This window comes from Glandiceps talaboti, chromosome 8 (genome assembly GCF_964340395.1).
Source record: "Glandiceps talaboti chromosome 8, keGlaTala1.1, whole genome shotgun sequence".
NCBI lineage: Eukaryota > Metazoa > Hemichordata > Enteropneusta > Spengelidae > Glandiceps > Glandiceps talaboti.
This window is the reverse complement of record NC_135556.1, coordinates 5702685-5730031: the sequence shown is the minus strand read 5'-3', so window position 1 is coordinate 5730031 and position 27347 is coordinate 5702685. Positions and strand designations below refer to the sequence as shown.

General features: G+C 34.0%; 1 protein-coding gene across 1 annotated transcript in view; it reads right to left on the bottom strand.

Annotated features, from left to right (window-relative positions):
* LOC144438750 (uncharacterized) overlaps positions 1 to 25774 on the bottom strand; it is a 43371-nt gene extending 17597 nt beyond the window's left edge. The window contains exons 1-9 of the mRNA XM_078127907.1: positions 25714 to 25774; positions 24415 to 25216; positions 16576 to 16650; positions 11623 to 11771; positions 9767 to 9948; positions 8230 to 8458; positions 6477 to 6645; positions 4250 to 4356; positions 3228 to 3375 (exon numbers count right to left, since the gene is read on the bottom strand). Of these exons, the coding sequence (XP_077984033.1) occupies positions 3228 to 3375; positions 4250 to 4356; positions 6477 to 6645; positions 8230 to 8458; positions 9767 to 9948; positions 11623 to 11771; positions 16576 to 16650; positions 24415 to 25216; positions 25714 to 25774 (1922 nt within the window). The remainder of the gene's footprint in view (positions 1 to 3227; positions 3376 to 4249; positions 4357 to 6476; positions 6646 to 8229; positions 8459 to 9766; positions 9949 to 11622; positions 11772 to 16575; positions 16651 to 24414; positions 25217 to 25713) is intronic.
* Between the last annotated feature and the right edge of the window lie 1573 nt (positions 25775 to 27347).

Below are 27347 nucleotides of genomic sequence, written 5' to 3'. Positions count from 1 at the left end.
CTGTCCTAATACCAACTTTGAATGAGATCTGTTTAAGCATGTCTGAGTTATGGCTTTGGACATGGAAAATTCACAAACAAAATGGCTGGCAGGCAGCCATATTGGATCGTATCACGACAAAAATGGATATACACATGTATGTCATAGAACACTGTCCTAATACCAACTTTGAATGAGATCTGTTCAAGCATGTCTGAGTTATGGCTTTGGACATGAAAATACACAAACAAAATGGCTGCTAGGCGGCCATATTGGATTATATCATGACAACAATGAATATGCACATGTATGTCATAGAACACTGTCCTAATACCAACTTTGAATGAGATCTGTTAAAGCATGTCTGAGTTATGGCTCTAGACAGGGAAAATTCGCAAACAAAATGGTTGCTAGGCGGCCATATTGGATCGTATCATAAAACAAATTGACGTGCATATGTATGCCATAGTATGTTGCCCCTGTACCAAGTTTGAAAAAAAACGGTCCAGGCATCTCCAAGAAACAGCTGCGGACGGACGGACGCACTGACAGACGGAACCCAATCCATAAGTCCCCGTTCCGGACTTCGTCCGCGAGGACTAAAAATATACACATACCACTTATATGAGGAATAAGAATTTTGTACCCTGGGGTATTCCCACTTTTACATGTTGCCATTCTGAAGTGTTATTCAAGACAACATCTTGTTTCCTATCTGAAGAAAGTGAGCGACCAGTCTAACAATGTTTAGATTGATAATCAGGTTTCACAAGCTTTGACATTAAAATGTTGTAGTCTATTTTACTAAAAGCTTTGCTAAAATAATGGGGACAAATTCTGATTATGAGAATGGGTTGATTTCTTTGACTAGCATATACTGTTTTTTGTCGATAATTTCTATGACTTCCTGCAACCACTTATCCACTAATGATTCCATCCTTGTTGCTACTGTATTAAGGTAACAAAATTGGTCAGAAAAAGTTTAAAGGGAATGTCCAATCAAATACATTTGCACTTTTAGATAACTGAACTTTGTGTTTTTAACTGATATGTGCGTGAATTTTAGAAATAAAATGAAACGTATTAAAGTTATGTGACTTTGAAATGTCAAAAATTTGCTATGTTGAGCCTCACTGTGTGCCACCATTTTGGGACCTTTTGCCACAAAGGATGCTGGGAAAACTCCCTGCATCGAGATCTAATAGTGTGTAACAGCTGTTCATCATTGACAAACATGCCAAGGTGTAAATATAACGGATGTAATAATCATTTTCAGCACCATGGTAAATCATTTTCACCATTATAACTGATCCACAGAGACACCCAGTACTATGTAAATTTTGGCTGCAAACTAACTAAACTGGTTCAAGTACCATTGGAGTTTATTTGGGACCACTTTAAACCATATATTTATATAATCAAAGGTTCATGTTTAAACCAAGTTATTTCCAAGGAAATTTGGACGTGTTGGGTAAAAATCACATTGTTACACATTGCCCACTTTTATAGAAATTCTTGATGTCTGTTTGCTCCATAAACATAATCTCATAAGTGTTGTGAGCCTGTACTGTGACATGATCTGGATATTGAAGTTACTATATATGTACCTGGTCAGATCGGGATTTGTATTGCCTATTATATTATATAAGGCATGTTATTGCACAACAAATTGGCTACATTTTAGCATAAATGTTATGATGTTCACATTTCATTAGGTATCATATTTCCATCCAGGGAAGCTATATATCCCCGTTTACTGCAGGTGTGACCTAAGCGTGACGACATCAAGGCACCGGGTGGTGAGCAAACTCAAGGAATTCAAGTCAGCAAGCAGTTTATTATCTCTGCAAAACATAGTTTCAATGGGAAATTGTGTTTATCAGTCCTTATACTTAAGTCATGTGTTCACATTGTTTCTTTTGTTTTTCCATAATTCATTCAAATTAATCATTGCCGATTGAGATGCGTTGGATATCGTTTCGTTTACAGGAGACAAATAGCATTGCGCTGTTATTTTTGACATGCATCAGTGGACTCTATGTTAGCGAGCCTTTGTAGATTTTAGCATTATGATACCTTCAGTGCTATCTCAGATGAGATAAAACCGAAAAAATTGTCTCGACAACCATGTACAAGTACTTTATTTGGAGAACAAAACCGTGGTTGACATCTGTAGAATTTAGAAAATATTGACGTGGGTGAGTTTGTTACATACTATCATTTATCGTTGCGACAACCAAGGTCTATCGGGTTCAAAAATAACTGTTAAAATAAAACTTGTGGTTAGTCTGATTGATGAATAATAAAACTGCATGTTTTCACCATGCACGAGAGCGTTTTGTAACATTTACGACATGTATATTGTACATGTCCAATGCACAAACTTGAAGCCGACTGAGATCAAAGATCGTTTACATGTAAACACATATCATCTTGTTACATGATAGTCAGAGTATGGAGTAGGGCTTCCCAAGAAACCAACACGATGCAATATAATACTAACAAGACTGTGGGCAAGTCCACTGTTTGTGGGCCGTGACAAAGTCTTGAAAAGGTCCAGTTTTACATGTACAATTTCTCAACGTGAACACTGGCAGGTTCTGTATTTTAAGGGCAAAATGGTGACATACACAACCTTGTTATTTTAGAAGCTAAAACTGATTTTTAAGCTAAAGCAAAGTTAATTGAGTTTAAAAATGGTAAAATAGCGCCAATGGCATTGTAGCACAACTGTACATTAAAAAAATGTTTATCCACATGCTGATCAATGCTTAGTATAGGTGATCATCTGCTGAATGACTATCCAGTTGCCTATCCAGCTCTGTTGTTATCTTTGCAATATATGTGATCATTTGGCTGTTGCTAGACATATTTGCATACATTTTTTGAATGTTCGTTCACTTGTCTATGAATCCCTGATGTTATCTGTGAAATACACCATCTTTTGGCTCTTGCTATGGGTGTGGTAATGGTTGCTAGGGATGTTTTCATACATTTTTTGAATGTTTACTCACTTGCATACCAGATGATGTTATTTTAGCAAAATATACTGGCATTTGGTTGTTGCTAAGGGCACAATCATGGTTGCTAGGGCCAATTATTTCAAAATATTTGAAACAAAATCTGCAGAATAACACTTCTAGAAATATCTTACCAAATTTCAGTCTTATTGGCCAAGTACTTTTTGAGATATAAATTTTGGACACAAATTCACATTATAGTAACTGGTCTATAACCAATCCACTTACCTGACAACTTTGTGATTGCACACTATGAATTCAGGCTTGGAATTCCATTGGTTGTATGATATGTAATATCTAGTTTGTAGCCAAATCCATTCTTGGCCTTTTGTAAGAAATCTATGATGGCATGATGTGCCTTCACCCGTCTGCATTACTGCAAAAAAATAGGTAATAATGAATTCAACAAACTGTTAAAACTGTACTAATAAGCTGCAACTGGGACATTTGTTTCATCAAATAAACCAAAGATATATTCACTAAAGATTTGTCAATTACTTATAAAAAGACATTGTATCTGTAATCAATATTATCTGTAGGCAGTATAGTGACAAGTTTAGATTTTGAGCGAAAGTTTGGTTTTAAATCTGTCATCAAGTAAAAAATGTACTAATTACAACTGGAGTACCATTTTTCAATCAGACAACCACAACATATTCCCTGAAAGTTGTTAAAATACCAACAATCCAGACATTGTACACATATTAACCAGTGGTCAATACTATTCACAAGGAATAGCAGACCAGGTCAAAATCGTAATTGTCGTTTACACTATCTGACTCTCTCACTCTCTCTCTCTCACTATCTCTCTTTCTCTCCCTCCCTCCCTCCTACTCTCTCTCCCTCTCCCTCTCCCTCCCTCTCCCTCCTTCTCTCTCTCTCTCTCTCTCTCTCTCTCTCTCTCTCTCTCTCTCTCTCTCTCTCTCTCTCTCTCTCTCTCTCAATTTGACTTTATATATGGGTGCAAAATGATATCTAAATCAGTATCTGTAAGTCAGTCTGTCAGTCTCTTTGTATGTCTGCCTGTCAGTGTTTGTCTATTTGTACAATGTATGTGGATCTGTCTCTGCCTTTCTCTCAGTTTGACTTATACAAAATAATGATACCTAAATCAGCATCCACATGTCTGTCTGTCTGTCTGTCTACGTTAGTCAGTCTACATGTATCTCTAAATTGATTTGCACCATGTCTAAGTGTGTGTCTGTGTTATTGCCTGTCTACTTCATGACATAAAGTATGACTTGACTTACAGGCCTCGTGACACTTGGCAAGTTTCTCTAAATCATCTTGATGATAGTAGTCGTACCCTGATGTCCCTAGAACTTCAAATGGTAAGTAACCAATGATAGGTGGACCTCTGTAAAAAAAAATAATCCCCAAAACAAGATCAATCATACTACTCATCAGATAAAACATGAAATAAAATAGTTGAAACTATACTTGCATTCAGTTTAAATGATCAAACATGTTTGACAATAGCCACATTCAACCAATTAAAAATCAACAGAAAGTTTGACAAGATCTCTGTCCAGCTAGTAACATCAATAAAAATACCATTAATGGCATTGTAGCACAACTGTAGTTGGCTGTTGCTATGGGTGTGATCTTGTTGCTAGGCATATTTGCATACATTTTTGGCCTACCTTTCTAGTTTTCATCTTTGCAATACAAAACCATCATTTAGCCATTGCTATGGGCGTGGTCCTGTTGCTTGGCATATTTGCATATATTTTTTGGAATATTTATTCACCCATCCCTGTTGTTATCTTTGTAATATGCACCATTTCACTGTTACCAAGGGTCATAGTTGCTAGGACCAATTGTGTCAAATTTTTTTAAAACAATATCTGCAGAATAACACCTCCAGAACCCCCCCCCCCCCCCAAGTTTTAACCCATTCACCATGTAGTTTCAAGATATATTTTTGACCACAATTGAGATTTTATGACCTAATTTGCATATTACTGAAGGGATCATCACGTTGTGAATAGTGCTTCATCTACACATCCCCAGATGCATCCCCATTAACATTACTGCCCAGTAGATTTTGGAATTATAGACTTTTGACTAAAAAGACACATTTTAGACCAAATTTGCATATAACTCATGGGGTCATCATGTCATGAACAATTTTTAATTTAAAGAGCACTAAGAATAATCCTATCAATTTTCAATAATTTTGGAATTATAGATTTTTGACCAAAAACATATTTTTATACCTAATTTGCAAAATACTGATGTATCATCATGTTATGAAAAATTCTTAATTTGAACACCCCTAAGAATGTTCCCATCAAATTTCAGCCCAATCTGCTAAGTAGTAATTTTGGAATTAAAGATTTTGGACCAAAAAGACACATTTTTATACCTAGTTTGCATTTCATTGATGGGATCATCATGTTGTGAACAATTCTTAATCTAAACTGTTAAGAATGTTCCCACCAAATTTCAGACCGATCTGCCCAGTAGTTTTTGAGTTTAACTTTTTTTGACCAAAAATAGCATTTTTAAACCCAAATCACACACTGGTTGTAAGATCATTTTGATTTGAACAATTTCCCAACTAGACACCCAAGGTAATACAATTACCAAATATCATGGCAATCTGTCCAGCGATTTTTGACTTTAAGTTGTTTACACCTACACACAAATGTCACGCACACACACACACACACACACACACACACACACACACACACACACACACACACACACACGCACACACACACACACACACACACACACACACACACACACACACACACTTCGCCATACCCATAGCACTAAAAATTTGATATTATAAAGTAACATCTGTCCAGCTAGTAACATCAGTGTTAATTTTTAACCATGTACATGTATTTCGCCATATTGGTTTGATTAAAAGTATACCTCTAGTGTCCATCTAGGGTAAATGTTACTCAGCGAATTGACATTGGAGACATCTATGCTCACAGTGGGTTTGGGAGTAATTCTACTGTCAAGAAAAACACACTGATGTCATTTGCTGTGTCCCTCCTAGCGTCCATATTGGGAAATAGTTACTCAGAGTGAGGCTTCAGGAATTAAGTTAATCTACATGGTTTTCCCACAAAATTTCAAGATACCTTAATTCTATCTTGTCACCCAAAATCATAATTATGTAGGTTGATAGAAGTGATTAATCTCTGCAAGCAATGTTACCAAATACATAAATAAATTGGACTGGAGTTTTAGTTAACTACAAGGAATTACTACAGGGACTGTTTATATGCTATCAATTGCTATCAATTGCAATATGACTATTTCACATGGTTTACAGTTAGCTATTACTACCATATACTATCGCATGTACCAACTTCAGATCACCACACCTTCAAGAGAAATCTTCTTACATTTTAATATAGGTACAAAAGCTAGAGATGTATTACACTCCTCACCAACATCTTTGTACTTAGTGTTATTGTCTGCACTGCACATAAAACTGACAAACAGTCTCACCTGTGATCCAAAAATAGAAATTTCCAATCTAGACTATGCCTGGATGTAAATTCATCACCCTTCTCTGTAACTAGTGCTATTTCTGTTTCAAGCTGTGCTCGCTGTAACCGAACTGTAGCGACAAATACGTAAGGATTTTCAGCAGAGAAAGCATCAAACTTGAAAACTTCTGTAGTGAGAAAACAAAAATACATCAAATGTGTATATAGAAATGTCAGGGCAACTTGATATTTGTTTCTTACAGTGAGCTGTTCTAAGGAAATTAAAGCAATGAAATATAACATGTCCTCCATACTTCCAATTGCTGTGTCAATTAGTGTTATTAATCCAATTGCTGTGTCAATTAGTGTTATTAATCCAATTCATTTGTTTAATTTCCCTGTTTTTAACAAGTGTCAATTATTCCTGCCTGCATGTCAACAGTTGTACAACTCCATAATTGAAAAAGATAATACTGTCTATAACTTCCCATGGTGCAGTCTACACAACAAACTACGAAACAGAGAAATATTTACACTAGCAGGAAGTCCTGAATATTATTTTCTATGAATATACATTTAATAATCATCAACTGTTCATATCTCCCTCTTCTCACTCCATCCATGCAGTGTCACCCAACAGCTATCAGATGAAAGGTATTAATGTTAACATCTATGATAACTTGCCGATTCAATTAGTCACCTATAAAGACTTGGAATTCTGTGTGCATTGCAATAAGAATGACAAGCAATAGAGTGACACAGAATAAGGTGAACTTAAAGGATTATTTTTTAAGGGAATGACCTACATGTATATCTCCAAATTGCAGTTGGATTTATATCACTGTTATTTTAATGCCTCATTGTACCATATAATTTTATATCTCCACTGTAGTGTAGGTGACACTGACAGAAGGGGTGGCAAAAATAATGCTTGAGTTTCATTTTTTGAGAGGATGAGAGAAGCTACAAAATTGGTTCAACCGTAAATTGTGTACATTTCCGAACAGTAGAACATATGGAAATTGATTGCTATGCAGACAAATTGCAAGAGATAAAATCAAAATAACTATACACACTCAACTTGAAATGTTTTGCTTTCATTATATATGGTTTGTTTTTACATCCTTGTCACGCACTGTAAATAAATAATTTTTTTTTTTAAAATTGACCTACCTATCCTATCCAATGTGATGGGTTAGGTTGCCCATTGAACAGCTTTTTAAAATTATTTCTGGCCTTACATATGATATTTAATTGCATTACTGTAAATTGCATGCAAATTTATGTAAATTAGCCTACTTCCTAAATTTTAAATGCATGATTGCACCAAGACAAAGTTCTGCCCCCCTCCCCTTTGCAATTTGGTGAGGCCACGGTCCTGAAAACAGATTCCATTAAAAAGTAAAACTATTTTTGTAGGATGAGAACTAATATGGTTAACTCCCCCCCCCAAAAAAAAATAAAAATAAAAATAAAAATAAAATAAATAAATAAAAGAATTAAGTTTTTTATCTTTCAATTAACTATTGATCTTGACTTTTACATGTATATCATACATCTCCAGGTTCATACACTTTCATTGATTTCTTGGGAATGATTTCCGGTTTCCTCACCAGAATTTTTTTTCAGATATTTTTCAGATTGTTATTTCATTTTTTTTCCTCTCTCCCCACTTGAATAAAGTTCAATTCAATTCCATTTTTGTTGTTTTCTATTTCCTTTTTATATCAGAATCAAAATTCTTATACAGAAATAAAAATGTACCAACTTACCGTCTACCCTTTTTGTAAAATTACCATTGACAAGTACTGGTTCATAGACAGGATTTGCCGTGGGATTGGCAGATGATTTGAGAATATGACATTTTATCCTAAACCTTCTATCTAGGATATCTGTATTACTGTTACCAAAGCTTGGGTCAGCTTGGGCAAGGATTTTATACATTTCTGGTCTATCATCTTCATGAATGAATTCATATATTGTACAATCTTGATAATCATTCTGTAAATCAATTCAGATATCAAATATCAATCAAGTATTCCGAACAATACACTGTATCTTTATTATCTATTTTCCAACTACACACTCAAAGAACTTATCCCAAACAAGTACCAAGCCAATTGGTCCAGTCGTTTTTAACTTTTAAGTTGTTTGCACACACACACACACACACACACACACCACACACACACACACACACACACACACACACACACACACACACGTACACACATATGCATGCACATACACACACATATGCACATGTGCACACACACACATGCAGACAGACAGACAGACAGACAGACAGACAGACAGATATTTAGCACCTGGTGCATGCATATAGCACAACTGAACCTCATAGTTCAGTTGTGCTTAAAAATGTTGAGTGATGTAAAGTTATTTAACCCCACCCCAGTTTAATGCAGTTAGCATTCCCTTCCCCCTCTCTCACACACAAACACAGCCTCGCTCTTACTGTCACAAATGCATATACACATGTAGATAATACGGTATACACACATACATACACATATGGTACACACACACACACACTCACATGCCACGTACGCACACATGCACATACACACAGAACAGGTGACACACATATTAAGATACACTCAGTGACTGAGTGAGTCATAAAATCTTTTTTAGTGTGACATGTACTGCAGACAGGTGTACAGACAGGCAGGCAGACAGGCAGGCAGACAGACACACACTCACACACACATATGTACAGTATACATGCACATGTACATGTAGTAGGTGTCACAAAAAGGCAATTGTTCCTGTATATCAAAGTTTCATTGACAGGCAGTACATCACACATCTACTGACCACAATGACATTTCAGACTTAAAAGGTTACATCAATCAACGCCAAAGAAACAAACATTCTTGGAGAAGTTGATTACAATTTATCAGTTGCTGTCATAGCAACTTTTCCTCAAGAGGCTGCACAGTCAACATCATTATCTCCACAATATCAAGGCACCACTATCACCCACAAGTGTGCCTTCCACATGCAACAATAATAGTTATAGTTTGTGACTGTGTCTATATGAATTAGCCGATAGCTAATTTTCCATAATTTTCACTCTCATGATAACTATACAAAATGGTTAGCGGGGAAAGTAAAGCATTTCACCTACTTGTCCCATTAACTTAAAACATTCATATCAGGTGTAATACTAGTATAACAGTGTTTAATTATCAGCCCAGTACTGTCTCAATTTTTAAACAAAGTTTTCAATGCCTAATACATGAAACGTAATGGCGTATTCATATACATGTACTTTGAATACTAGCTTACCGGAAGATGACCCAATAGGGTAGTAATGCTATCAGATGCATATAGTATGTGTCCTTGTGGTGAAACAACTAACATGAAACCATCTAAAGCTTCTAACATTAGTGTACTAAATTCATCATCGGATAAAAATGAAGGCTTCCATCCTTCTTCAATGCCGCTTTTTGAAGATCGAACAGTTAACTCTGGAAAAGAAAAGACACCCATGCAGTTACTTGAGGTAAAAATAGCACCAATGGCGTTATAGCACAACCGTACATATATTTGGTTGTTGCTACATGTATCGGTATGGTCTTGTTGCTAGGCATATTTGGTTACATTTTTAGAATCGTTATTCACTTATATACAAAATGTACCTACCCATCCCAGGTTTCACCTTTACAATATACATCATCATTTGGTTTTTGCTATCTGCGTGGTCTTGTTGCTAGGCATATTTGCATACATTTTTAAAATCTTTATTCACTTACCTCCCCATCCCTGTTCTTATCTTTGTAATATACATAATCATTTCACTGTTGCTAAGGGTGTGGTCATGGTTGCTAGGACCAGTTGTGTCAAAATGGTTAAACACTAACTGCAGAATAACACCTGCAGAAACATCCCCACCAAGTGTCAGCCCCATTCAACATGTAGTTTCAAGATTTACGTTTTTGACCAAAATTGAGATTTTTAGACTTAATTTGCATATCACCAATGGAATCATCATGTTGTGAATACACCTTCATCTATATACACATCTCTAGATGCATCCCCAGCCCAATCTACTCTGAAGTTTGGAATTATAGAATTTTGACAAAAAGACACATTTTTACACCTATTTGCATATCACTGAAGGGATCATCATGTCATGAACATCTTCTGAATGTAAACACCCCTAAGAATGCTCCCACCAAATTTCAACCCATCTGTTCAATAGTTTTGGAATTATTAGCCCTAATTTGCATATCACTTATTGGATGTCATAAACAAAATCGGTCCAGGCATCTCCAAGAAACGGCTCTGGACGGACGCATGGATGCACGGACAGACAGAACCCATTCCATAAGTCTTCGTCCGGCGGGGACTAATAAAATAAAAAATCTACCTACCCCACCTATTTTAAAATTGAATGTAATCGGAACCACACAATTTTTTTTTACGCCTAATTAAGATATACATTTGTATCTGAAGACAGTGTACACTTCAAATTCTACATAATTTGGCACATACATTAACCATAACAAGCACACATGCATCCTATAAAGCATGTTTGTGAAGTTTTTATTTGTAATGAGTAATTAGCATAATTGATGATTTTCAGTACTAAAATAAAGTCAATGTATGGGATACAATTTGGAGCTACAGTGATGTTTAATCCCTTTGACTGTGTATCTATTTCCACTTCACATATTTGTCTACTGGAAAGATTCTTAATCCACCTGTTCTTAATTTATCATCCACATGTTGTCCACCTGGACTTCTCTGATAGTTATAATGACCCTGGTAAATACACACTGGCATAAACTTACTTCCAGTCATGGGAAAGATTTTATTGGTTCATTTTGTGCAAAAGATTAGATTCCCGGTTTATTGAACACAGCCAAACTATTGACCTGCAATTGGTATTTAATAAAGAAGCAGTAATTTAAAGTAAAATAGATAAAATATTTGGTCTTACAACTATATCATGTATTTGACTATCTAGGAAGATATATACATATCTACATACTTGAAATATTTGCATGTAGCCCTGAATATGTTTATTTAACTGAATTATTTAATTGAGTTTCTCAAACAAAGCAAAAGCAAAAATTTGACCTTTATTTTCGAGGGCCATTTTGTATTTAAAATAATGATAAAATACACTTTATACATACCATTATGTTGCCTGAGGAATGCAATTGTTGCTTTGAGTACGGAGGATTTGTCCATCTTCCTTGACTTGGTGGACACCATGGCGCACAACTCATTGATAAGTATATTGAACTGGTCACGTCTTTTCTTTTCACTGGCATTTCTGGATTTTCTGTGAGATTTTAATATACATTTGGTTACAGATAATTCCTATGATATTGCATGTACACTATATACTGCTTGCATACAGATAATTCATGTGATATTGCATGTACGCTACATGTATATCCTGCAAGCATACAGATAATTCATGTGATATTGCATGTACGCTATATCCTGCTTGCATACAGATAATTCATGTGATATTGCATGTACACTATATGTATATCCTGCAAGCATACAGATAATTCATTTGATATTGCATGTATGCTATATACTGCTTGCATACAGATAATTCATGTGATATTGCATGTATGCTATATACTGCTTGCATACAGATAATTCATGTGATATTGCATGTACGCTATATCCTGCTTGCATACAGATAATTCATGTGATATTGCATATACGCTATATGCTTTATAATCCTGCAAACACGACATGAAATTCTCGACAGCAAAGTTTTTTTGAATTCGGCATGTATAATTTACCTAAATCTGACCATACATCACGACATGTACATGTACACTATACAAACTGTATACATGTCATCCATTAAATATCATCTGAGCCATGTGTCCCCTTCGAATCGGTCAAAATCATTCCATTTATACTTAAATCAACTTAAAACCTAACTTTCTATCTACATACATGTATTAACATATAGCGTAGATTCAATTGCATACATTGTAAGTATACCTGTCCCCACACACTAAACTCTTAACTGATTTACTTTCATTTATGATTATTTTTAGATTCTTTCGTGACTTTTTTCATGGTATAACTTAGAGTATATAAATGTATACAAAATGTATATTAATTTTCTAATTCAATTAAGACATCATCAAGTAAACTAATGTGTACATGTACATGTTGTATGGAATTGTGTCTAAACATGATTATAACAGTTATATTATTCTTGTCCTCAAACATGGTCAAAGTTCATCATCTAACGTATGCACCACACTATTTTGACAGTGAAACCAGCAATGCTTGTAAAAGTCATTTACTGCACTGTTACTGCACATGTACACGTACTGAGGGGCTATGTTTTATCGCCCAAAACCATAATACATGCTGATAGCAGTGTACTACATGTAAAGGTAGAAATAAGCCTGACTGGGCATTCCCTTTAATACACTGTGCATGTACATGTACATGTAATGTATCATGCTGTCTATACACAGTTGAAACACAATAAGGTTATCTGCCTGCAGCTAAAATGTGCCCTGAATTCAACTACTGTGTTGTTCACGGGTTTAACTGTTCCCTCACATGAGTGCATCAATATGGATGTAGGATGTTTGCAAGAAAATTATGTGTCTCAAGAAACAGCACCACCCCCATGTAGCAGAGAAGAGAAACACAGGTGATTTTTTTTTACAAAAACAGCTTCTAGCTTTTCATGGCACTATTATTGTAAATCCCTGTATTAAAACTGCCTGAAGAAGTCGGGTATATAAAATCCACCATTAACCAATCTAGGCATGTTACTATATAGTTATTGTGATATTGTATGGAGTTCCAGCCTACGGGCAAGTAAGAAAGCCTTGGCAAAAATTTACTTTTACAATATATGTTTCAAATCCCAAAATTTCATTATACTAAAACGTTTCCAAGGATACAGGAGATGCCTTTAGCTTAATTAATATAGACTTTCTTTGACTACTTTCAAATTTTTTGCATAATCAAAGGATACAATTTTTGTTTTTCAGAATCAATAGAACAGAAATAATGAAATGTCATCTTTGCATTTAACTTTGATTATTTTGTATGCAGTAAATGTTCTATTTGAACATAGTTTAATCAGTGTTGTTATTAGAGATTATTATGCCCGACTTACCAAACAATTTACCAAAATCATGGTAGAAAAACTCCAAATGCCCAATGTCAAATCTATGCAACCTTTGAGCATTTCCGCTCAATGCATTAACTAACATCTCATCTGATTTGGTGTCTTACGATAGTTTTACCATGTATAATTGTATAATTGCACTTTCTATGTTAGTAAAATTTGACTTGCATTTTTGTTTTGCAGATTAACTTCTACATTTTGTAGATTACATACATACATGTCGATGTACAAGTATGTGTATATCAATGGTTTGCTCTTACCTTTAACTGACACATGTAGTTTCGCAATATTATTTTTTATTATACTTAACTTTAAGTCTTCATAGAACTTACATGTAGAAGACATACTCCTACCCCACCCCCACACATACACACTTTATTTCTGCAGTGTTTTTGCTAAGGACGGTTAAAGTAGGTAAACTGCATGTCATTTTACCTGGGTCTCAAAAAAAATTACCATCGACTCTACATTGTATGGTGAAACATTGCCATTTTTACTCCTTTCTCCCTTTCTGTTAACAGGGTTCCCAACTTTAGCGACAACACTAATGGATGTACTTTATTCTTTTTTGGTAATTAATTTTTTTGTATATAAAGATACAAATAGAAGGGTCATATCTGATAATTAAGGGAAAGATAGGATATTTTATAACTTATAAGCTGCAATATGATGCAATACATGTACATTTTGTACAATGTATGTGTGTATCCCTTCATTCTGTACATACATGTATCACCAAAGACTTTGGAAAAGAAGTGAAAAAAATTGACTCCACCTAATTATACCAGACTGGCACAGTGTGTGTACAGAGAGGGCAATGTGCAAGACATTGCTTTAATTTGCTAATTGGCCTTGGATGTCAAGGTAATGGGAAACAGGGAAAGATTACCTTTGAGTGGACACTTGAATGAAGTCTGTGCTACACGGTTCTAGAGCTGTTGCAATGTAACGATCATTGATCTTTACATCAAATATACATTGTAGTTGCCCTTCAGTTCAGAAAGTGACATGAAATTTGCTCTGCTCTTCATTATCTGTGCCCAAGATTTTTTTTTTGAAAAGCCACACATGAATACCACATTAAAGTGTTTGCAATATCAAAGAATTTTCTCCATGTTAATATTAAATAAATTGACTGTGGAGGTCAAGGTCAAGGTCTTAACATGGAGCTTACACATTGTACATACACACACTTTTTGATATATGCAGTACATCTTGACTTTTACTACCAATATGACCATGTTACTATTCAATGAACAGATATAACCTGAATGCCTTCCATTTCCATATAAGGCCTTTCAATTAGTTCCTTCACCTCCAAATAGTGACATTCTTAGTGACCATATATGGACTATCACTTAATTTACGAGTTTAATTAATTATGGAAATGACTCATTAAAATTAAAACTACATCAATCAGCTATAGTGGACATATGTACTTTGTTACCATCAGTGTATCACAGTATTCAAAATTGTAAGCTTGCAGTCTTCAGATATTGCCTAATTACTAAAATCATAAATTATGCAAATGACTCATTATAGTGTTCTCCAGCAGGGAGATCGAGCGGTGCCCTGCTATTGATGACCATTGCCCTGCTTTGATGTTTTGTGTCCCAGTATATCAATTGTGTACTGTATGTGCCTGTTGTCATAGTCTCCAGCCTTGATCTGTTTAAGATCCTCTGCCTGTATTGTTCCATCAACAATTGTATCCTTTGAACCCTTGCCATCATTATTTATAAACCATTTAACCAAACCCTCTAAGAAAACAAATGCCCAAAAACAAACGATCGCTCACACCTTTTCCATAAGAAAGTGACACTTTTGTGCCACACAAGATAACGTGTTTCTACTCAACTGTATGATTGCATAAATTATATGGCTACCATGATGCTGTACACTTTCGACTTGTATTCTTCAACGTCATCAAAAAAGTATAACAGACTCATACACCTTTTGAAAGAGTGGTGCGGCTGTGTCCGATCATTAGTTTCATTTTTAAATTTACTCTGAAAACACTTTTAGTTGATAGTTGGCCATTGTATATTGCGAAGTTTGACAAGGGTGACTGTATACAAAATTCCAACAAGGTGGATAATGACGTCATTTAACTCTCGCGAGTTTTAGAACTCCTCAATAGTAAAGTATACTAAGTCTCACGAATCACAAGATTCCGGCCAGATGCAACACCATATAAGTGTACGCAAACTTTTGAATGTTTTTTACATCTACTCTTCTCTGGAAAGTTTGAAATAATTGCAGCTTCCCTAAGAAAACTAATCAGTATTGTTATGAAAATCATGAATAAATTATGCAAATGTGTTGCCCCACTATCTACATTAAAATTTAAAGCTATACCGAAAGCTGTATAGGACACATGCATTTTGTCATTATCAATAAATGTACCAATTATGAGAGACCTAAGGGGCCTTGCCATTACAAGTCAATAGACGAGTACATGTAGTGACAAAACCATTAGATCAAATTATTTTCCAGCTGAAGAAACTTACTGGGGAAGAATAATTATACCTACCAAAGCATGAGTGGAAAAAAATCAGCCAAAATTATAGTGCTTTGGAATATTTGGACTAATATTTTGAAAACTATTGAACCAATAATGTAGACACAGGTTATTGTGATGTAGAAAGGTCAGGGTGTAACAATATACATTTTTTTAATATGTTCATCTTCACATGTGTGTGTGTGTGGTATAGGTTTCAACCTTCTTTACTTGAACAACATGAGAGTCAGAAGATCATATTATCCAGTACTGGAATGACTAAACTGTAAGATACATGTACATGTACGTCATGCATGTCGTTCTGCCCACACCCGCCTCCTCCTCTCTCCACAGATGGGTCGACCAGTGTGTGAGGGTGCCCCATCACGGTGTACATTGTACCTTACAGAGATCTGGAATGACATGATTGTAGGATTCAGAAGAAACTAGATGTAAATTTACCTTTTATAATCTTCTTTATCGTCATCTTCACTTGCGCTCAAAGACTGACTGCTTGTTGAATAGTTGTTACTGCAACTACAAAAAAAAATTTTCCAATTAATATTTAGGTTTTTTAAAAAAAACAAATCATGGTGCTATAGATGTAGTCTACAATGTATAGGTTTTTAAATTAATTACAAGCTTATCTGAAATTTAAAGTTTTACAGCACTGTGTGTGCATTTCATAAATTATAGGATTTCATTTTTTCAAGTGTATTTTTTCTAGAAATTTCAAAAAGATGTATGGATTTTTTAAATTCTATATCGGAAAGGTGTTTCAAAATATGCATACACATGTACATTTGTATTACCTCATGTATACATGTATACAATATATGAGTTTGACAGCGACCATGTGAAATTCTTTTAAAGTACAAAGTGCCTCAAAAATAAACTGTTCAAAGTTTTGCTTTTAGTTTTTATTCCATATGGCATTTAAAGTGTGGAGAAAATTTTAAATCTTTGATTTTCTGGAAAATTTTTCCCCAAGACACATTCTACCTTAAATATGATTGTTAACTTACACACAGTGTCACTGCTAATTACATCTGAGAATTGCGTCAATTGTCTGGAGTGATATTTTGGTGATTGAGGTAAAGTAAAATTAATGTTTAACAACGTGGATCACCCTTTAAAACATGGTTACCTTACAAACTGAAAAAATGATGGAAAATCAGCCAAACACGAATAAAATATGTTCAACCATGGAGAGTTGAAGAATGCCGTCGTCAGTTCTATTGACAAAATGATTGTACCAGATAGAAATCACATTTTACGGTTCAACAACTTCACTAAATACACTTGTATAGATCAATTAGTGGAGTGATTAACTGTCCTTAAACCTCAGACCAGGTCTGAGCCTTAACTTAGTTAAATACAAAAATATAAATCTGTACAATGCAACAAGCACGTATCAACTCCACAGGCACATCGTACATGCAGTACAAAAACCACATCATTCTAACGTAAGTACCCTACTGAGGCATGTAACCTTTCAAGAAAATCTGGGTTATAGACTGCAGAAGGCAAATGGATCGATTGACTGTCTGTACATTATACATGTACACCACACATTTTATACATATTTGTCTGCAATCTAGTACATACATGTAAACATGTGCTTACAGAGGTAGATGAAAGAAGCACAAACATGTTCACACAAAAGTCATGCATTTTTTTGTTTGTACATACTTTGCATACTGAGGTAACAAAATAAAACTGACATTTCACAGGTTGAGTATGCAAATGAGATAAAATAATTCCTATAATTATGCAAATAATCTCACTTGTTATTATGTGTATACCGTCGTTATCTAGTCCTTAAACTTGACAATTTCTTGTCAATTCAAAATATATTTCAATATATTTCTTCATCATCACGAAATTTTGACAACGTAAATTATTTTATATGCAAATTAAATATGAATTTTCACTGCAAACAAATAAATAATTATCCTTGAAGGACTTTCAGTATGTACACATTGAATATAATGTTTACTAATGAATGTACTGCAGGTATCTTTAATTGTACACATGTACTCTGCCACAGGATAAAACACAATGTATGGAACATTTTGAAAATGAATTCATTAGGGGTATTTATTGTTATGGACATTTTAAAGAAATCCACAAACTGCCATCTGCAAGGCACATAGATTAATTACTTTCTTGATCAGAAAATAAAGGATGCATGTAGTAATGAAAGTATAATTAGTAATACATTTAGATGTTATTCCCAATATTTCTCTTCGTTCAGCCAAGGAAAATCCGAGTTACCTAAGGGGCCTTTCTCTCTACAAGTCACTAGACAAGTAGTGACAACCCCTTAGGTCAAAGTATTTTCCAACTGAATGAAGAAAAGTATTGAAGAATAACATAATTCTACCAGTGCCAGTAATATCAAAGAAAAATCTGGGAAAGTAAGGGCAATTTTGAACATTTTTCAAACAAAACATCTACAACATAAGCCATGTGTTCTCGTGTATTGTATCTTGGAACCGGAAAATCGACTATGTACATGTACTAGCAATGAATGATATACAATTGCAATGCACACAATAGCATTTGTGTAAAGCAAGTTACATGACTTGTGTACTTATCAGTATTTGTATAAAGTAAGTTACTTACATGTATGTAGTTATCAATATTTGTCTAAAGTAAAAGTTACTTACAATGTATGTAGTTATCAATATTTGTATAAAATAACAGTTACTTACAATGTATGTAGTTATCAATATTTGTATAAAGTAACTTACAATGTATGTAGTTATCAATATTTGTATAAAGTAAGTTACTTACAATGTATGTAGTTATCAATATTTGTATAAAGTAAAAATTACTTACATGTATGTAGTTATCAATATTTGTATAAAGTAAGTTACTTACAATGTATGTAGTTATCAATATTTGTATAAAGTAAGTTACTTACAATGTATGTAGTTATCAATATTTGTATAAAGTAAAAATTACTTACAATGTATGTAGTTATCAATATTTGTATAAAGTAAGTTACTTACAATGTATGTAGTTATCAATATTTGTATAAAGTAAGTTACTTACAATGTATGTAGTTATCAATATTTGTATAAAGTAAGTTACTTACAATGTGTGTAGTTATCAATATTTGTATAAAGTAAGTTACTTACAATGTATGTAGTTATCAATATTTGTATAAAGTAAAAGTTACTTACAATGTATGTAGTTATCAATATTTGTATAAAGTAAAAGTTACTTACAATGTATGTAGTTATCAATATTTGTATAAAGTAACAATTACTTACAATGTATGTAGTTATCAATATTTTTACAAAGTAAAAGTTACTTACAATGTATGTAGTTATCAATATTTGTATAAAGTAAGTTACTTACAATGTATGTAGTTATCAATATTCGTATAAAGTAAAAGTTACTTACATGTATGTAGTTATCAATATTTGTATAAAGTAAAAGTTACTTACATGTATGTAGTTATCAATATTTGTATAAAGTAAGTTACTAACAGTGTATGTAGTTATCAATATTTGTATAAAGTAAGTTACTTACAATGTATGTAGTTATCAATATTTGTATAAAGTAAAAATTACTTACAATGTATGTAGTTATCAATATTTGTATAAAGTAAGTTACTTACAATGTATGTAGTTATCAATATTTGTATAAAGTAAAAGTTACTTACAATGTATGTAGTTATCAATATTTGTATAAAGTAAGTTACTTACAATGTATGTAGTTATCAATATTCGTATAAAATAACAATTACTTACAATGTATGTAGTTATCAATATTTGTATAAAGTAAAAGTTACTGACAATGTATGTAGTTATCAATATTTGTATAAAGTAAAAATTACTTACAATGTATGTAGTTATCAATATTTGTATAAAGTAAGTTACTTACAATGTATGTAGTTATCAATATTTGTACAAAGTAAAAATTACTTACAATGTATGTAGTTATCAATATTTGTATAAAGTAAGTTACTTACAATGTATGTAGTTATCAATATTTTTACAAAGTAAAAGTTACTTACAATGTATGTAGTTATCAATATTTGTATAAAGTAAGTTACTTACAATGTATGTAGTTATCAATATTTGTATAAAGTAAAAATTACTTACAATGTATGTAGTTATCAATATTTGTATAAAGTAAAAATTACTTACAATGTATGTAGTTATCAATATTTGTATAAAGTAAAAATTACTTACAATGTATGTAGTTATCAATATTTGTATAAAGTAAAAATTACTTACAATGTATGTAGTTATCAATATTTGTATAAAGTAAAAATTACTTACAATGTATGTAGTTATCAATATTTGTATAAAGTAAGTTACTTACAATGTATGTAGTTATCAATATTTGTATAAAGTAAGTTACTTACAATGTATGTAGTTATCAATATTTGTATAAAGTAAGTTACTTACAATGTATGTAGTTATCAATATTTGTATAAAGTAAAAATTACTTACAATGTATGTAGTTATCAATATTTGTATAAAGTAAAAATTACTTACAATGTATGTAGTTATCAATATTTGTATAAAGTAAAAATTACTTACAATGTATGTAGTTATCAATATTTGTATAAAGTAAAAATTGCTTACAATGTATGTAGTTATCAATATTTGTATAAAGTAAGTTACTTACAATGTATGTAGTTATCAATATTTGTATAAAGTAAAAATTACTTACAATGTATGTAGTTATCAATATTTGTATAAAGTAAGTTACTTACAATGTATGTAGTTATCAATATTTGTATAAAGTAAAAATTACTTACATTGTATGTAGTGACCGAGAACATACCCCAAGTATGCCACACTTGCACTTGGGCATCATGGGGCTCTGTCATATTAAAACCCTTTTACAGTGTACGTCACTCTACTTGCCTCGGCAATATTAAGAAAAATATCGGCAAATAATATCAAATGAAATACTATCTACATCGACATGTAATTGTGTAATTCCATATTTATTTAGGTTGATTGAATATTACCATTGGATACAAGTGATCTTTGTTTCAAACAGTGTCTTCATCATAAATTTGTTCTTTTTTTATCTGTAATATTAATTTCCTGTATACTGTTTACTTATTTTAATTTTTATGAGGTTTGTAACCTTTAGTAATTCCTCTGGGAATTATTACTTGTTTCAATAAACTGAATTCATATACAGGTATACATTGTATATGTAAATTAGAATGCCATTACAATGTATATGACCAAGGATGAAGTATGGGTTCATGGTGTAAATATGAAGAAGTGAAGACAATGTAGGAAAAGGTCACCTGAGATGTGACATTATTGGATGGAGCCATGGAGTTAAGTTATGTTACATGTGCCAGGCTTGCACATGCTAGGCAGGAATGGAGAATTCAGATCATCAACCTCCTTAGGAGACGTCGCCAAAACTGAGTTGAACTGAACTGTGTAGTTGTACATGTACAGCTCTACATGTACATATAAACAAGATCTACTTTAGAAGATTGATTACAGGGCTGTAGGGCGGAATGAAATGACGCATGTTACAGTCTACTTTTTTTGTACTTTAGGACTAAACCTTTTATACTTCTAATTACACTGTCTTTGTCCATTTCTCACACTTCTAACTTCAATGCTGTTTTTCAGTTACATTTTAATCTTGGATTGCATAAACTGGAAAATAAGAAAATCTATCCAACCACATTTCTGTCTCGTAAAATTTACAAATGTGTACTCTGATGACACCAATATGTGACAAATTTTGTAAATAATGATATGTACCTACCACATGTACATGAAGTCCAGTAGTCTTGTCCTATGTGGGTTATGATCATCTCCACTGTACATGTACACATATAGTCAAATAGATTTCTCTAGCACAGAATAATGTTTTTACCACCAACAGCGATAGTTTATGCCATTAGATACATAGACATTACGTTCTTGCGTCATCACATCACTTATGTTCAAATTGGAGGTTGAGTTTGTAACTGAATGATTTTAGTAACCAATTACAACCATTTGTCAGTGTGTGATAGATTACTGACAACTACGCTGTTCATCGCTTCCCCAGCAGGAGATTTAGCTTGATTTTGTCTACAGATTAGGCCTAAAAAAATAATTGTTTGGTTCCGGTTACCTGATCCCACCTAGTTTTTCATCGCTAAGCCTTAACTTTTTTTTACTTTTCCGGGAAAAAAATAATAAAATCGCAAAAATTGGGAAGTTGTATATAGAGAACGACTACATGTACAAAAAATGTACATATACATGTACATGTACATGTACATGTACATGTATAGTAACTAGACTAGTAGTCTCGAGGCTATCCACTGGCTTTGAACTGAAGATCCCCTTCATTAGCTCTGAATTCCTTGCTAGATTTTAAATTACCAAATCAAATTACTACTCCAATCCAATGGTTCAATAAATATAAACATAACCTGTCCTCAGGTGACTTTATACATTCAGACTGGAGGAGGAGGTTACAGTGAACATTATTTGCATGTCAAACACCATCATACATTTTGTACTACATTGTATATCTAATCTGTGAATGAATTATATACCACTTACACATGTACCTTTTGTACATGTACAATCACCTGTCAATGTGTGACATGCACTGTTCAGTAGTACTAGTACCAGTACATGTATGTCATCTAGCTAGATTTCCAATAAATTAAAGACATTTTGCTAGATGTGGAGGAGATTTTCACATTCAAAGCCAATGCATAGCCACGAGACTATATACCAAATACCAAACTTTCTCCTTTCACTATCTACAGTATACATATATTGTATGTTTGAGAGAGTGGGACATAATATCAGGATAGGTTTCTATTTGCCATCTACATTATATTGTAAGTTTGAGAATATGGGGTATTATCAGAATAGGTTTCTATTTGCTGTTGTAAGTTTGAGAATGTGGGGTATTATCATGATAAGTTTCTATTTGCCATCTTCATGATATTGAAAGTTTGAGAGAGTGGGGTTATCAGGATAAGTTTTTTAAGATTCTCTCAAACTTAACAATGTACATGTACTGTAGATGGGGAAAGCTTAGGTTACATACATGCATTAGGGGGATAGGCACATACAGGACATATTGTAAGTTTGAGAAAGTAGCTAATATGCTTTTACTACTATCTAAACACCATGCAAATTGTTCAAGTACTTTGACAGGTTAGTTGTTCTATATACATTTACTTACAGGTACAACCTTACTAAAACATCTACATGTAGTACTGTACATGGCTATGTAGACTGATACCATCCAAGCTCTTTTTCTTTGTATTTCCAAGGAGACATTTCTTTAAAATCAAATGTGCATATTCTGTATAAAGTACATTTACATGTAGTACATGCAGATGGTGGGATATGATGCAAATACTATTATAATGTTATGAGATGGAAATTAATTTCCTTTTCTTCAACCTCAGTCAGATCTTTGTTTTCAGAGATCCTACATGCACATGTGCAAACACCTACATTTTGTACAATGTAAAATAGACATACGACATGTATATGTATATGAAACACTATATAATCATTAAGTGTGGCGATGCAGATTCATTTAATACAATTTCATGTAAAGTCTATGGTCTGTCTGACAGGAGTCATGAAGATGTTCCATAAACTTGGTGATCACCAAGACACATGTATACATACAACATACAGTACATGTTCAGTTGAACCTACAGCATACACAGAAAGTCAACGGTATAACCTTGTTATTTGTAAGCAATGTTGTCCTGTCCACCAGACAGGATATAAATAATGCATGGCTATATACAATACACATTGTTCCCAAGGACAATGTTTAGTTCAGCTCTTAAACCCTAAAGTGAGGGTGAATGACCTATGTACAAATGTACACAAAACCATACATGTGCATGTGTATTACCTCAAGTAAGTTTGTTATAGCTGATTTGACAAATGTTTACATTGAAGTTTGATAGATTTCCAATAGTTACATGTATAGTAGTACAAGTATATTTAATGTTTTAACAGGACATAATTGGCTAACCCATCTGTTCTTTTGTGGATATAATAAAAATAGTACAATGTCCATGTATACCAGCTAGGTCTTATCTCAATCCCTAAGAACATTCCCACTAATACAAATGTACATGTACATGTATATACCAGGTCCTATCTCAATCCCTAAATACAGTGATCAATTCACACTTAGATTCCATTGTAGTTAATAATATCATACATGTACATGTATACATGTACCAGGGTCCAAAATAAATCCCTAAGAACATCCCCACTATTAGACTAACATATACCAGGTCCTATCTCAATCCCTTACAACATACCACCTGGTCCTATCTCAATCCCTAACAACATATCACCTGGTCCTATCTCAATCTCTAACAACATACCACCTGGTTCTATCTCAATCCCTAACAACATACCACCTGGTTCAATCTCAATCCCTAACAACATACCACCTGGTCCTATCTCAATCCCTAACAACATACCACCTGGTTCTATCTCAATCCCTAACAACATACCACCTGGTTCTATCTCAATCTCTAACAACATACCACCTGGTCCTATCTCAATCCCTAACAACATACCACCTGGTTCAATCTCAATCCCTAACAACATACCACCTGGTCCCATCTCAATCTCTAACAACATACCACCTGGTCCTATCTCAATCCCTAACAACATACCACCTGGTCCTATCTCAATCCCTAACAACATACCACCTGGTCCTATCTCAATCCCTAACAACATACCACCTGGTCCTATCTCAATCTCTAACAACATACCACCTGGTTCTATCTCAATCCCTAACAACATACCACCTGGTTCAATCTCAATCCCTAACAACATACCACCTGGTCCTATCTCAATCCCTAACAACATACCACCTGGTCCTATCTCGATCCCTAACAACGTACCACCTGGTCCTATCTCAATCACTAACAACGTACCACCTGGTCCTATCTCAATCCCTAACAACATACCACCTGGTTCTATCTCAATCCCTAACAACATACCACCTGGTCCTATCTCAATATCTAACAACATACCACCTGGTTCTATCTCAATCTCTAACAACATACCACCTGGTCCTATCTCAATCTCTAACAAAATCCCCACTAATAATTGACCATTAGCTCAAAATGACTTTTAATATGTAAGTCTTTGACACAAAATCACGTTTGTATAATATCTATAGTTCAGAATTTTGCATTCCAACAATGTGTGTAGGCCCAAAAATCTATTCAGTTTAAATCTGGTCTCATCTTGCTCAACAAAGTTCTTACCAACATTGCTACATTTTATCCTCTGGCTGAACACAGTTCTTACCAACATTGCTACATTTTATCCTCTGGCTGAACACAGTTCTTACCAACATTGCTACATTTTATCATCTGACTAAACACAGTTCTTACCAACATTGCTACATTTTATCCCCTGGCTGAACAAAACTCTTATGAACATTACTTCATTTTGAGTATTAAAGGCACAGTTACACAAGCAACTCGTTGAGCAATGCACTAAGCAATTTGTCGCATGCGACGAATTGCCTCATTTATGAACATAATTGCAGGGTACAAATGTACCATCGCAAGGAATCCAACACGTCAGATACTTGTAGCAAGTTGCTTCTTGAGTTGCTCAAGGTGAATTTCCCTGTGTAACCACCTCTTCATGTCGCAAGAAATAATCTTTGACATACATGTGTACCCACGTGTCAAATGACATGTGAATGCTTGATCTCCACTGATTTTATCCCTAATTTGAATACAAATAGTGACATTGGAAAGATCAACATTGCTGTAAACGAACTTGGAATTGAATATATTTTTATTATCGATACACGTATGTCTACAAGTTTTCAGTAATTTTACTGGCATAGCAATTTTATAACTTTTCTTATAAATGTTTTGCTGCTAGAAGACTTGGATTTTATTATTGACCTGTAACTTTAATGTATGTCTATGTATGTGCAACAGTTTGCCATCATAGTTGCTAGCCTCATCGCATGTGAAAAATTGCTTCATGCGGTGTCCTGTGTAACTGGGCCTTAAGATTTTAACCGCACACAATATACTTTTGACTGCACTGTCAGTGTTGTTCACGCCATTATAGATGGCGCTGTTTATGATCATGATGGCAAATGCTCCCCTATATCTTAGGGAGAAAGTACCGCCCCCTCATCTCTGTTCAGATTGTTAGGGTAGACACATGTAGCTCTTGATGGAAATTGCCTCCTTGATATCACATTTCTGGGAGTATGTTGTGTGCACTGTACTGGTTAAAATCTTACTCATAATGATGAGTCTGCCACTACAGCTGAATTTCCACCAGTGTTTTGCTACATTACATTAATATCATCCTTGACAGATACTGTACATGTACATATCTCTTTTGGTAAGATTTTTGTTGAGCCAGACGATAAAATGTAGCAATGGGTTTCAGTAAGATTTTAATCAAGCCAGATGGCCTTTTCTTTCAGGTCTCATGATTTTAATTGGTTGCTAGGGTATTTGCATACAGTTTTTAAATGTTTACTCACTTGCCTACCAGATGATGTTCTTATTTGACCACAATATACTGCCATTTGGTTGTTGCTAAGGGTGTGGTCATGGTTACTCGGGCCAATTTTGTCAAAATGTTTTGCAGAATAACATTTTCAGAAATTTTCAGACTCATTGACCAAGTACTTTTTGAGATATACATTTTTACACCTAATTTGCATATCACTCATGGAATCATTGTATGCATAATATTTCTTCGTCCATGCATTCCTAGATGCATTCCCATTAATAATAGATTTTTAACCAAAAAGACAGTTTTGGCCCTAATTTGCATATTACTGATGGAATCATCATATCATGAACAAATCTTTAACTTTACACCCTCTAAATTTCGCACCAATCTGCCCAGTAGTTTCTGAGTTTAAGTTTTTTGACCAAAAATCACAATTTTTGACCCAAATCACACACCTGTGATGTGATCATTTTGATTTGAACAATTTCCCAACTAGACACCCAAATATCATGGCAATCGGTTCAGTGGTTTTTGACTTTAAGTTGTTTTACACACACACACACACACACACACACACACACACACACACACACACACACAAACAGACAGACAGACAGACAGACAGACAGACAGACAGACAGACAGACAGACAAACAGACAGACAGACGCCGGGCGATCCCTATAGCACTACTGAACCTCAGTTCAGTTGTGATAAAAAATAGCAGATACATG